General features: G+C 41.2%; 1 protein-coding gene across 1 annotated transcript; it reads right to left on the bottom strand.

Moving 5' to 3' along the window:
- Window positions 1-3,716: 3,716 nt before the first annotated feature.
- On the bottom strand, window positions 3,717-12,102 carry mmp13a (matrix metallopeptidase 13a). Its single transcript, XM_042092062.1, has 10 exons — window positions 11,974-12,102; window positions 11,254-11,498; window positions 10,528-10,676; window positions 9,980-10,108; window positions 8,987-9,148; window positions 6,951-7,080; window positions 6,568-6,701; window positions 6,243-6,402; window positions 5,376-5,479; window positions 3,717-4,170 (listed from the first exon to the last, which is right to left on the bottom strand). The coding sequence occupies exons 1-10, from the start codon at window positions 12,079-12,081 to the stop codon at window positions 4,070-4,072; spliced, it is 1,422 nt and encodes a 473-aa protein (XP_041947996.1). The 5' UTR covers window positions 12,082-12,102; the 3' UTR covers window positions 3,717-4,069.
- Between the last annotated feature and the right edge of the window lie 439 nt (window positions 12,103-12,541).

The raw sequence follows: 12,541 nt of genomic DNA, 5'->3' as shown, positions 1-12,541 counted from the left end.
TGCCTCTTGTGTTTTCAGGTTTGAGGGCTTTTTTGGCAAGATTGACCTTGGTAGACTCTGCATATGTTATTTCTCCGTATGGAAAATAAAGTCAATTTTCGACACACGTCTGTTATTAGTTCAATAAGAAGTGTTGCTTGTTAAAACATGTGACTAGTGAAACTCAAATGATTTTAGAAATATTTAGCCAAAGCCAAAAAGTGTTAGAGAGAAGGAGAGACGCCAGTGCAGCTCAGATGTCTTCTTAATTTTCTTTATTCTTTAGTAAAAGGTTCAGAACATTATTAAACTTTAAAGACAGAATACGCATGCAGGCACATAACTAGGCTACTTGTTGTTTTCTTTTACTCGGCTATCTATATATGGTTATCAGCACACAATGTTGGGCTAATTTACTAGTTATGGATATCACAAGTTTAAACAACGAAAACAGAAAGGATGGAGACAGCAAAGCTAGAGGAGTTATTCCAGATGGGCAAGAACAAGGTAGGCAATTGGTGTGCTTGTCAGAACCTTAGATTACAGCTGTTTAAAGCCAGACGTCACGGTACGATAGAACAAAACTAAAGGTAACTTTAGCTATAGGGCTGTGTCAATTTGTCCAAATGAATAGGTCATCGTAGACGTTGTTGTTGTATTATTGCATGTGGATATTGTTATGCTATGTAGGCTAGTGTTTGCGGGGGTGGGGGTGGGTGGGTGTACGTACCATAGCTCTCTCTCTCTCTCTCTCTCTCACACACACACACACACACACACACACACAGTACCTTTCTTAGCCACAGTTAATTTTAGTGGTGATATGTGTTATGGACATTGTTATGCACATTATTGACTGCAGTTTATTCTCATCAATGTCAGTCCATGAATGCATATTGATCAGTTGTTAACTAATACTGTAGGCCTAGAAGTTGCATTTGAAAATGTTACTGTTGTAGGCTGTTTGTTTTTTATTTCAGCCACACTGTTTTAAAGTGGTTAGGACCATTACACACCCATTTTGAAGCCATACTGCAATACCGATTTCATGGTTGCACCATGCACATGTTCGCCGATTATGTGGCCCTCAGTAACCTATAAATTCAATGATGTGGCCCTCTATGAAAATGAGTTTGACACCCCTGCTCTAAAATATCTGTCCTGGCCTGGTTGCACCGGATTGTGGCCAAACGACAGAAGCGCGGAGAACCCTCCTTTGTCTACCAAAAAGTGTTACTTTGTGCCCCGCGCTCCCCCACTGCTTGTGAAAGAAGGGGGTGGGGGAGGGGGGCTTAACGTGAAAAAGCTTAATGTCCCAAAACGGCAAAGTCATAATGGTAGCCGTCTTCGCTGTGCTATTCAGAAAGCATCTTATTGTCTTTCCAGGCGCACACAGCTCGTTATAGTCTATCGAGTGCCTTAGCAGATAGGCTCTGCTCTTGGGTTTGGCCTCACAGCGAACTCAACCCTCTTGTTGCTTGCAGTTTGTTAAATAAAGCGATGCAGATTACATTATTTATTTCTGATTAATTGCGTCTTTTTTGCAACATCTCCTTGTTAGGCTGGGCTACTGTCAATGTCCTGTACAGGTAAATGTTCAACAATTGCTGGTGTAGGCCTACAGGCTATAATCAATTAAGGACTGTTCGTTATTTATTTAAGGGGCTACCGGAGGAGTTTTGGGAGTGTTAGTCAAAAAAGACGTGACCCTCCCTCGCCAGCAAGACATTTTTCTATGACCCTCCAAAGTGATTGAGAAAAAACGCATGACCCTCCCCAGTCCCAACAATTTAGGCTATTGATGCCTTCTGTAGGCTACTGGGTCAATTTGGGAGCTTGCATGCTACGACTCCTTCCTTGAAATGCCTTGAAAAGGCTGTCGTTTGCACAATTTCACAAATAATCACTGGGACCGAAACAAACCTGTCAACTTTTCCCGGGTTTATCGCGTATTTTAACTTTTTCCTCGCTGTCTTAGGAGGAGCTGCAGGGCCGTCGCAAGGGGGTGCGAGGCTCTGTACGAACTTGACAGATGCATGAACTTACGTGCATGAAATCATGCGATAGCTTACTTTACACATAGCCAAGGCTACCGTCGGTGCATTTTAGTAGCCTAGTCTAATAAGCTACACCAGCTTGTCTTTAAGAGGGGAAATTGTATAGCCTATAACATTAGCTGAGTCACATATTTGGCCATATGGTGTTTATCATAGGCTACATCATGAAACCAAATAGTGTAACAAAGGCGAACACTTTAACAGGGGAAATTAATTGGGCATGAATCATTGTGCTGAACGGTATTTGTCAATGCAGAAACACACGACATTCAAACTGTTGATAAGATGTGCATTGTGGAAATTGGTCTGTAGGCTAACAATGTACTTGTACAGGTAAATGTTCAACAATTGCTGTACAGGCTATAATCAATTAGCTAAATAATTTGTCAAGCTGTTTAAATTCGTGCTACATTCAAACGCAAAAGGTGCTTTGATATCTTTTTCGTTTGAATGTCGGCAAGCAGGCATGCTGCGGTTGCAATGAATGAGGATAATTGGTTTTATCTGCGGATTTATTTTTTGCATTATTTTGAATATGACTCGCTCCAGTCTCAACAGCACTTTCCACACGCATCTAAGTTCTAACACATATCCCCTCTCGCTTTCTCTCTCTCCATCCCTGCACACGGTGCTCTCTTAAAGGAGCTGCACCATCTTACAACAATTGCATCTACATTTTCATATTAGAATGTTTTGTCAAGTGTAAGCTTAAACTACCGTGATCAGTTTAAGTTCCCGTGCCCCCGCTGAAAGTCTCATGCGCTTATCGTTACACTATCAAATCTATAAGTAACCGTGACAAATAGGGTATAAGATATATAAACTCACGCTATTGTATTATCATATATGTTTGGTAATGGCTCAGCTTTCTCTGATTGTTCTACTGACTTGGAAAATGCATCATGGAAGCAGTAAGTCAAGTCGCATCAAAAATAGTAGTGGCAGAACTCCAAAGTGACACCTTGTGGTTGTTTGTGTCAACTGCAGTTTGTGCCATTTCTGCTGAGAAAATGGGGTGCGTGATTCCTGAAGGAACCCGTCCAAACTTAACTGGGACCCACTGTATATAGGCTATAAGATCCAGGCTATAGGGTCCAGTACAGTACAGATAGCAGAGTTATTGCCTAGCTATATAGGCTATAGGATCCAGTACAGTACAAATGGCAGTGTTACTGCCTAGCATAAGTCTAGCCCTCGGCGTGAAGGAATTCCATGTCATACCAGTCTTGATGTGTGACAGAAACATCATACATGTTGTCCTCCCGCACACAAAAACATGAAGAGGCCCATTAGTGGAGACATGGTGGAGACATGGTTTGGAAACCCTCAAGGCCCTGCAAGGGGAGGCTGATCATGTAACACAGAGTGCACAAACAGTATCAGGCCAGCAGAGGTCACTGTAAACTTTCATTTAAGTTGTAAGAGACAGTATTGACAGTATAGCTCCCTCAGATGGTTGCATCTGATAATAGATATGGTTGCATCTGATAATAGATATTGTTGCATCTGAAAAAAGATTGTTGAAGGAAAATTAGCCTAGACAGGATAGCCTAAATAGCCGTTAAAACGAGAGGCAATGCTCTAGACTGTTAAATATATATTTATAGAGGCAGATTGTTTCATTGTTTAAGGTTTCATATAAGTTTTTCAAAAAGATAAACATACAGAAATCTTTTATTATTATTATTATTATTAATTATTTATTTGAAAGAAAAGGGACAATATATCAACAAGTATACAAAAGGGAGAAAGGATTCAAAACCATACCATTGGACTACGGTGCAAAAACATTCAAATCTTCACATTATTATAATTATTATTACATAATTCATTATTGGAGCAATTTTAAACATGTCTGACATAAAACAAGGATAGCTCTATATTTTACATAGATCTTAAATATTCATAGTGTTCATTGAAAAAAATATATTATCAAAAAATTATAAAATATATATTATCATTTAAGTAATGGAATAGTAAACCCATGAAATCGATCATTTGACAGTTTGTCGTGATGACCATAGAAATCTGATCTAACATCTCAGGAAGTAGCTGTTCCTCAGGACACGAAACAGCCTCTTGCTGCTGAAACTGAACTCAAATATGTGGGGCCCACTGTAGAGGTAGGTGAAGCCTGGAAAGAAAACATCAGCGTCATACTCAGCGTCCGTCATACTCCTTTAAATGGCACTGCTGTTCATTCAAAGACACCAGAGATAATGTTTGTGTTGTCTGACACCAGAGTTAATGTAGTAGATTATGCGTGTTTGAGTAGATTATGTGTGTTTGTATAGTTAAAGTAGTAGATTGTGTGTGTTTGAATAGATAAAAGGCCCTATCTTGGCGATCTGAATCGCTTGGTCAGAGGCGCAAAGCCTAAAGAGCTTTAAGGCATCTCCAGTCCACATTCGGCATGATTTTGTGATCATACGTTGGGCGCATTGTTCAAAAGAGTTGTTCTTCTGCCTTGCGCTTTGCCCCACGTTGCGTCGAGGTGGCCTATGTGTGTTTGAGTAGATTATGTGTGTTTGTAGAGTTAATGTAGTAGATAATGTGTGTTTGAGTAGATTATGTGTGTTTGTAGAGTTAATGTAGTAGAGGATGTGTGTTTGAGTAGATTATGTGTGTTTGTAGAGTTCATGTAGTAGATAATGTGTGTTTGAGTAGATTATGTGTGTTTGTAGAGTTCATGTAGTAGATTATGTGTGTTTGTAGAGTTAATGTAGTGGATAATGTGTGTTTGAGTAGATTATGTGTGTTTGTAGAGTTAATGTAGTAGAGGATGTGTGTTTGAGTAGATTATGTGTGTTTGTAGAGTTAATGTAGTAGATAATGTGTGTTTGAGTAGATTATGTGTGTTTGTAGAGTTAATGTAGTAGAGGATGTGTGTTTGAGTAGATTATGTGTGTTTGAGTAGATTATGTGTGTGTTTGTAGAGTTAATGTAGTAGAGGATGTGTGTTTGAGTAGATTATGTGTGTTTGTAGAGTTCATGTAGTAGATTATGTATGTTTGTTGAGTTAATGTAGTAGATAAAGTGTGTTTGAGTAGATTATGTGTGTTTGTAGAGTTAATGTAGTAGAGGATGTGTGTTTGAGTAGATTATGTGTGTTTGTAGAGTTAATGTAGTAGAGGATGTGTGTTTGAGTAGATTATATGTGTTTGAGTAGATTATGTGTGTTTGTAGAGTTAATGTAGTAGATAAAGTGTGTTTGAGTAGATTATGTGTGTTTGTAGAGTTAATGTAGTAGAGGATGTGTGTTTGAGTAGATTATATGTGTTTGAGTAGATTATGTGTGTGTTTGAGTAGATTATGTGTGTGTTTGTGCTGTTGACTCACCTCTATACTGGAAGGCAGCAGTGACCTCTCCTGTCATTCCGGGGAACCGCTCATCCACCAGTTTGGGGTAACCCTGGTCCATGTCCCTTCTGTTCTCGTCATAACTATAAACAAAACAAGATAAGAATTTTACAATAAAAATAAATGTTATGAACAATCTTCTGTACGGTAATACTGATGAATATTAATTTTAGCAAGACATTTTAGGGGAATTTGTGTGTATGGATTCAGACATACCCAAAGGATACCCAAGACATGAACTGCCCCGTAGTAACATTATGGACATGAACTGCCCCGTAGTAACATTATGGACATGAACTGCCCCGTAGTGACATTATGGACATGAACTGCCCCGTAGTGACATTATGGACATGAACTGCCCCGTAGTGACATTATGGGCGTGGTGTTGCACCATAGTAACATGGTGGTGCACATCGCTGCTTAGAACACGATCAACTGGGCTTTGTTTCCCAGCCATTGCCAGATGGATTGATTTGGATAAAAGTGTCTACTAAATACCTTTATTTTAACATTGATAAAAGTGTCTACTAAATGCCTTCATTTTAACGTTGATAAAAGTGTCTACTAAATGCCTTCATTTTAAGGTTGATAAAAGTGTCTACTAAATGCCTTCATTTTAACATTGATAAAAGTGTCTACTAAATGCCTTCATTTTAACGTTGATAAAAGTGTCTACTAAATGCCTTCACTTCAATGTGGAGAAATGACAGAATTCTGTTTTAATAGCTAGGGACTCTTTCATGTATATTGGTACATAAAAGATTAAGAGGAATTATGAATTTAGGTATAATTCCTATTCCTATGACAACATATGCTGTTCCCAAGGTAACTAAGTGAGATGCATACCTGTAGTAGTAGTTGCCAGTAAAGAATATGGTCTTGCCAGACTGTTGGTCATGGAAGACAGCATTGACCGTCTTCACAGACATGGGGAGTCCAAGACTGTGGAGGCTCTTCGGGTAGCCACTCTCAATGTTGTAGCCGTGAAGGGCCCAAACTTTTCTGCCTGCATGCACAAAAACAAACAAGTAATAATAGTAAGTGTACATGTGTACAGGCTCAGAGTGCCAGTTTTCAACATTTAGGAATCATATTCACTGATCAAAACATATCAGTACAAGGTTGTGATGAATGTCTACATAAAACTTACTGAAAATTGTCTCAAACTCACCTTTGATGAGGAAAACTCGGTCTGATGATCGGCTCTCGTAAGCTGCATCGATGTTGTTAGGGGCAAGAGGCCAGTAGCTTTTGATGAGGTGTTGCTCTGCTCTTCTGCTGTAAGAGGTGCTACGCCAGAAGAAGCTAGAGGAGAATCACACAGAGCGTCATTATGTGCACACAGACTTAGCTAGAGGGGAATCACACAGACTTAGCTAGAGGAGAATCACACAGAGCATCAGTGTTGTGCCTCTATGTGCACACAGACTTAGCTAGAGGGGAATCACACAGAGCATCATTATGTGCACACAGACTTAGCTAGAGGGGAATCACACAGAGCGTCATTATGTGCATTAGGTTTAGGTGTTGGGTTAGTGTGCAGTTAAGTTCTACCTGTCCTTGAAGAAGAACATTTCTCCGCGTAGAGTTGTGACAGCATCCAGGACCAGCTGGGGATCACAGGCGTTGGGAGTCGTGGGAGGTTCTGGTTCTGGTTTGACTACATCCACGTCAGGGTTGGAACCTATGAGTCAACATGGCTCTGTTAATGTTCTTCAAAACAATTTTCAATTATTGACACAATTAGAACAAATGTTAAGAGATTGTGAATCTTGAAAATAACCTCGACTGCTGCACTATAAATCTAACAAATGAAGAGTTGATGATAAACTATTATGACATAACTTTTTGAGCAGTGTGTTATTGGCCAATCAGATGACTTATTTCTGTAGATCATCAGATAATGATACATTGTCTTGTGCTTGCAGTCACTTGTGCTTTATGTATATCATAACATGTTATCAGAAAAGGTATCATAAAGCTATTGCTCAATACCAATATGGGTGCCTGATCAGCACTTTTACACTCAACTACATTTCCCATCAGCACTTTACACTCAACTACATTTCCCAGCAGCACTTCACACTCAACTACATTTCCCAGCAGCACTTTACACTCAACTACATTTCCCAGCAGCATTTGCCAGCAGCACTTTACACTCAACTACATTTCCCAGCAGCACTTCACACTCAACTACATGTCCCAGCAGCACTTTACACTCAACTACATTTCCCAGCAGCACTTCACACTCAACTACATTTCCCAGCAGCACTGCTCCAGCAGGGGCCTTGGCCAGCCTTTTCAGTCCCTATTCAGTCTGTCAGTGTGTGACCACCTCAGTGTCCTGGGCCCTTCACTCTGTCAGTGTCCTGACCACCTCACTCTGTCAGTGTCCTGACCACCTCACTTCAGCTAAACTAGCTGCTGTACAGATACGACCTGCGGGCGAGACGTGCATGTTCCCACTTGTCGCTCGCGTGAGGCTGAGGGATGTTGTGCAAGCCAAATGTTTGCCAAATTTCCCTCACGGGATTAAAAAAGTATATATACTTATACTTTAAGCACACACACAGACACAGACATACACAGATACAGACACACACACACACACACACACTCGTGAGGCTGAGGGATGTTGTGCAAGCACATGTCAGAGCCACCCTTCAGCTGCTGTACAGATGTGCTTTTGTTTGTCACTCATCAGATTGCATGTCTTCTCACTGAAAGCAACACAACTTGTGTTGTTTTTAACACATCTCTGTGTCCAGATAGGGACAACACAACTTGTGTTGTTTTAAAACATCTCTGTGTCCAGATAGGGACAACACAACTTGTGTTGTTTTTAACACATCTCTGTGTCCAGATAGGGACAACACAACTTGTGTTGTTTTTAACACATCTCTGTGTCCAGATAGGGACATCACATTCGTTTCAAGAGTGCAGCTACTGAAAACTCGCATGCAGCTGTGGTCAGCAACTACTGAGCTGTATAGACATAACGAATCAGATCATATACATATACAGCCCATAATATGACTTGGCTGGCATGGTGCTGCTTTGAATGTGGTCGTCCTGGGTTGGATTTCCGGACGTTTGCGATATATAAACGTATTGCGTTTATAAATTGCTGTGCCACACGTAATGGCCTAATATAAGATGTGCTACACTCTTGTGACCTACAGCAGCACACCATCTCCAGTCCTGTTCACACTGTACACATCTGACTTCTGCTACAGCAGGACAGCATCTCCAGTCCTGTTCACCCTGTACACATCTGACTTCTGCTACAGCAGGACAGCATCTCCAGTCCTGTTCACCCTGTACACATCTGACTTCTGCTACAGCAGGACAGCATCTCCAGTCCTGTTCACCCTGTACACATCTGACTTCTGCTACAGCAGGACAGCATCTCCAGTCCTGTTCACCCTGTACACATCTGACTTCTGCTACAACATGACAGCATCTCCAGTCCTGTACACATCTGACTTCTGCCACATGCTAAGCTCTTGCTACCTGCAGCATAGCATCCTACAGCACCGTTACTGGGTGCAGCTACAGCATATGACGGCTGCTCAGACGTTGGCGTTTACCGTAGAGAGACTGGATCCCGTTGACGTCGTCCCGTGGCAGCAGGAAGGTGTCGGGGTCTCTGTAGCTGTAGACGGGATGCATGAGCGCCCCTGCGTCCTGTGAGTGGGACAGGCCCAGAGAATGACCAAACTCATGGGCAGCCACCAGGAACAAGTTATAACCTGGCCGAAGGGGGACAGAGGGAACACGCTGTTATGGGGTGTAGCAAACATGTTGACAACAACAACATCAACAACAACAACAACAACTGCGCTCCTGTAACTGTGCTAACACTTACACTTCAGTTGAGAGAGTTGGAGATATACCATTCATTAGTCATGATGGTAAACAACAACAACAACAATAACGAGCAGCTGTGCTGTAACTCAACTACATGAACCTGAGCTCGTTTAAAGAGGAACTATGCAGTTTCGGCAATTTTTTCACTGTTTTCGCTTTTTGCTCGCAGGTAGTGTATGATATACGACACTCCTCACAGGTAGTATATGATTTACGACACTCCTCAATCGGTCAGTCTGTCGTTTTCCTCAATCGGTCAGGCTGTTGTTTTCCTCTTCCCTGTTCCTCCAAAACGGTTTACTCACTTTCTGCTGCTTTTCGATGGCTGTCATGACTAATGTCTGAGAAACTCCATCACTACATTTTTCTAGCCGGTGCCTGGCGTGTATGTGTATTTGAATGCAGTAAAGCAATTTGTTACACTCGTTATACTTCCTGACACTGAGGCCGTCGGCCCGCCGGCCCACAGTTGCAAGGGTGGTTTTTCCGCTCACAGGCCCTAGGGGGAAGCGAGACGGCCACCAATCAACCCGAAAAAAGTCATATAACTATTCCAATGACTGTTAAGTTAAGTTAAACTAAGCTAAATCCTGCATAGTTCTCCTTTAACAGACCATGTGATTTACACCCTGCTCTTCTAAAACATGGGCTCATTTAACAGACCATGTGACTGCATCAACGAGGCTCAAAGCGGTGTGAACAAGTTTGTTTACCTGGATAGGAGCGGAAAGTGAAGGTCTCGTCCTCATCAAAATGAGCATCTCCTCCAATTCCTTGAGAGGGCGCGAATGCATGAGCCAAGGTGCCACCAGGCCCATCGAATGGGTAGAAATCTCCATGGTCTGCAAGACAGAAGCACGGTAGAAATAAAGTCAAATAATATCAAATAAAATATCAAATTAAGTATAAATAAAGTATAAATACATCAAATAAAACATCAAATATAAATATGCATCTGCACATCTCACAGCACATCTCTATGGCTCAGAACATGTTGGATTTCTATTGTATGGGCACTTGGTTTGTATCTCCTTCTTGTGTTGTATTTCTCCCTGAGTAAATTGTCTTTTGTCGTCCATTGTCTATGGAAGATGATCTCCAAGGCCAAAGTCACTAAACTGGCTTGAAGATGATGTGTCTTTGGAAATATTATTAAGCGTGACTCATGAGGGACAAAGTGTGTGTTGTAATATCATTAAGCGTGACTCATGAGGGACAAAGTGTGTGTTAGTTCTGGGATTAGTGTGAGTAGTATCCACACCTCTGCTGCCGAAGGAGACCATGATGTCAGCCGTGCCAGCGTAGATGCGTGTGAACCTCAGGGGAGTCACCTGTGCCCAGACTTGCAGGGCTTTCTCGATGGCGCTGTCCACTTCTGATGTGGGCAGGTCTGGCGTGTAGTTCACAATCCTACAGGAGGGAAGAGACCATTCCATTATTTACTCGTTTATTTACTCACTTCCAGGGTCAACACTGACTTATATAAATATAAAGAGCTCATTTGAACATTGAGATATTGAAAAGTAGATACAAAACATTGTATCGATTTCCATTATGCTTGCTTGTTTGTTTATCAATTTCATTGTATTTACAGTGCATTGATATCTTAGCAAAATTAGAATTGCCTTACAGTTTTTACGATGTCTTGACGATTTTGATGTTGTTTTGTTTCATTTTGCCTTACTTGTCTGAGTTTGAGCTTGCTTACTTCCACTATATTCCACAGTCTTGTCATGCTAGTGAATCAAATGAGATCTGTTTGAAAGGGTTACGACTGAGTTACCTTTATGAGCTTGTTTGTTTACCTGTATGTGAGCTTGTTTGTTTACCTGTGTCAGCTTGTTTGTTTACTTGTATGTGAGCTTGTTTGTTTGCCATTTGAGGTTGTTTGTTTACCTGTATGTGAGCTTGTTTGTTTGCCATTTGAGCTTGTTTGTTTGCCTGTATGTGAGCTTGTTTGTTTACCTGTGTGAGCTTGTTTGTTTACCTGTATGTGAGCTTGTTTGTTTGCCATTTGAGGTTGTGTCCGAAGGTGCTGTAGCGGGCGACTGCATCAGGTACGCCACACCTGGGCTTCCTCATGATCTCCAGCGTCTCCTCGTCCAGAACGCCGGTCACCTTGAGTTTGAAGAAGCTCTGCATCTCACTCAGGATGCGACTTCTTTGGCTCATCAGCCGTCTGGCCGAGGGAGTCGACTCCTCCGTCAGATTGTAGAATCGCTTCAAGTATTTCTTTGGGAGATCAACAGTTAAATGTCTGTGTTATTTTCATGATATATATATTCATGCATTTCTAGAAAACACTTACTAAATACTACACTATACTGAGACAATTTATGGCAAATAATAGTTGATCATCCAGTTATGCAGGCCTAATATATTTATAGTATAATTGCTAAAAGAGAAACAATCATAAGTCCACTTCTACAACATATCTGTGTATTTCTAGAAAAGAATAGAGACTATGCTAACACCATGACATTTTATCTTTAAGAACACTTCAGAGACATTAGGTAATATTGAAGTATGAAGTGTTATACAGACACAGCCAGAAAGAGAAACGACTGTTTTGCCATCTCAAAAATAAGTGCAATAGCAGAACCTCTTGCGGCGAGCACACAAGCCCAATATCATTTTATAAAATAATTTGTATAAAATAAAAACAATTAGTAAAAAAAAGTATAAAAAAATGAATTAATGGACCTACCTCTGCTACATGGTCGTTGTGTTCGTCTGCGGCTGATTGGGCTGACAGGGGGACTGCGTATGCCGCTGCTACCAGCACTAAGAGAATCCAGATGCTGAAGGTGCTCATGTCTGCTCGTCTTGTTTTGACTGCTGCACTGCTTACCTGCTTATATACTCACAGGGCAGCGTGGAGGAGGTGAGTCACCAGGGCCATCGCTCCGAAACCTCCATGACAAACACAGTGATTGACTTGAGTCAGTGCGAGGTGTCACACAGGTACACATGGCAGGTGCTCGTCCTGAACGAGGGAACTTCCGCTCACAAAGACTTTCATTCAGGGGGATTTTTTAGACTGTTTTTTTTTTTTTTATACTGGTTTCTTGGTCAATGATTTGTGTTGGACAATGACTCAACATCTCCTTGTCCTGTGTTTTTGGTATCAGTTTAAGAGGAAGAAGGAAGTCATGAACAGTGTTCCTTTAGGAGTCCTGGCCAGCTGTGCGTCACTAAACACACTAATGCAACACAACAAATATTGTATATCAATAACTATTTACTGTATGTAATTAAACAATGACACAAATACT

This window comes from Alosa sapidissima, chromosome 5 (genome assembly GCF_018492685.1).
Source record: "Alosa sapidissima isolate fAloSap1 chromosome 5, fAloSap1.pri, whole genome shotgun sequence".
In the NCBI taxonomy this organism is placed as follows: domain Eukaryota; kingdom Metazoa; phylum Chordata; class Actinopteri; order Clupeiformes; family Clupeidae; genus Alosa; species Alosa sapidissima.
This window is presented reverse-complemented; position numbering and strand designations above follow the sequence as displayed.

What these genes read in the sequence shown, in the direction of transcription:
- mmp13a (XM_042092062.1), bottom strand. Translation starts at nt 12,081, where the DNA reads ATGAGCACCTTCAGCATCTGGATTCTCTTAGTGCTGGTAGCAGCGGCA. An exon ending in CACTTTCCGCTCCTATCCAG is followed by an intron (nt 9,149 to 9,979) that starts GTAAACAAACTT and finishes CCCTTCGGCCAG; the next exon opens with GTTATAACTTGTTCCTGGTG. An exon ending in CGGGATCCAGTCTCTCTACG is followed by an intron (nt 7,081 to 8,986) that starts GTAAACGCCAAC and finishes GTTGACTCATAG; the next exon opens with GTTCCAACCCTGACGTGGAT.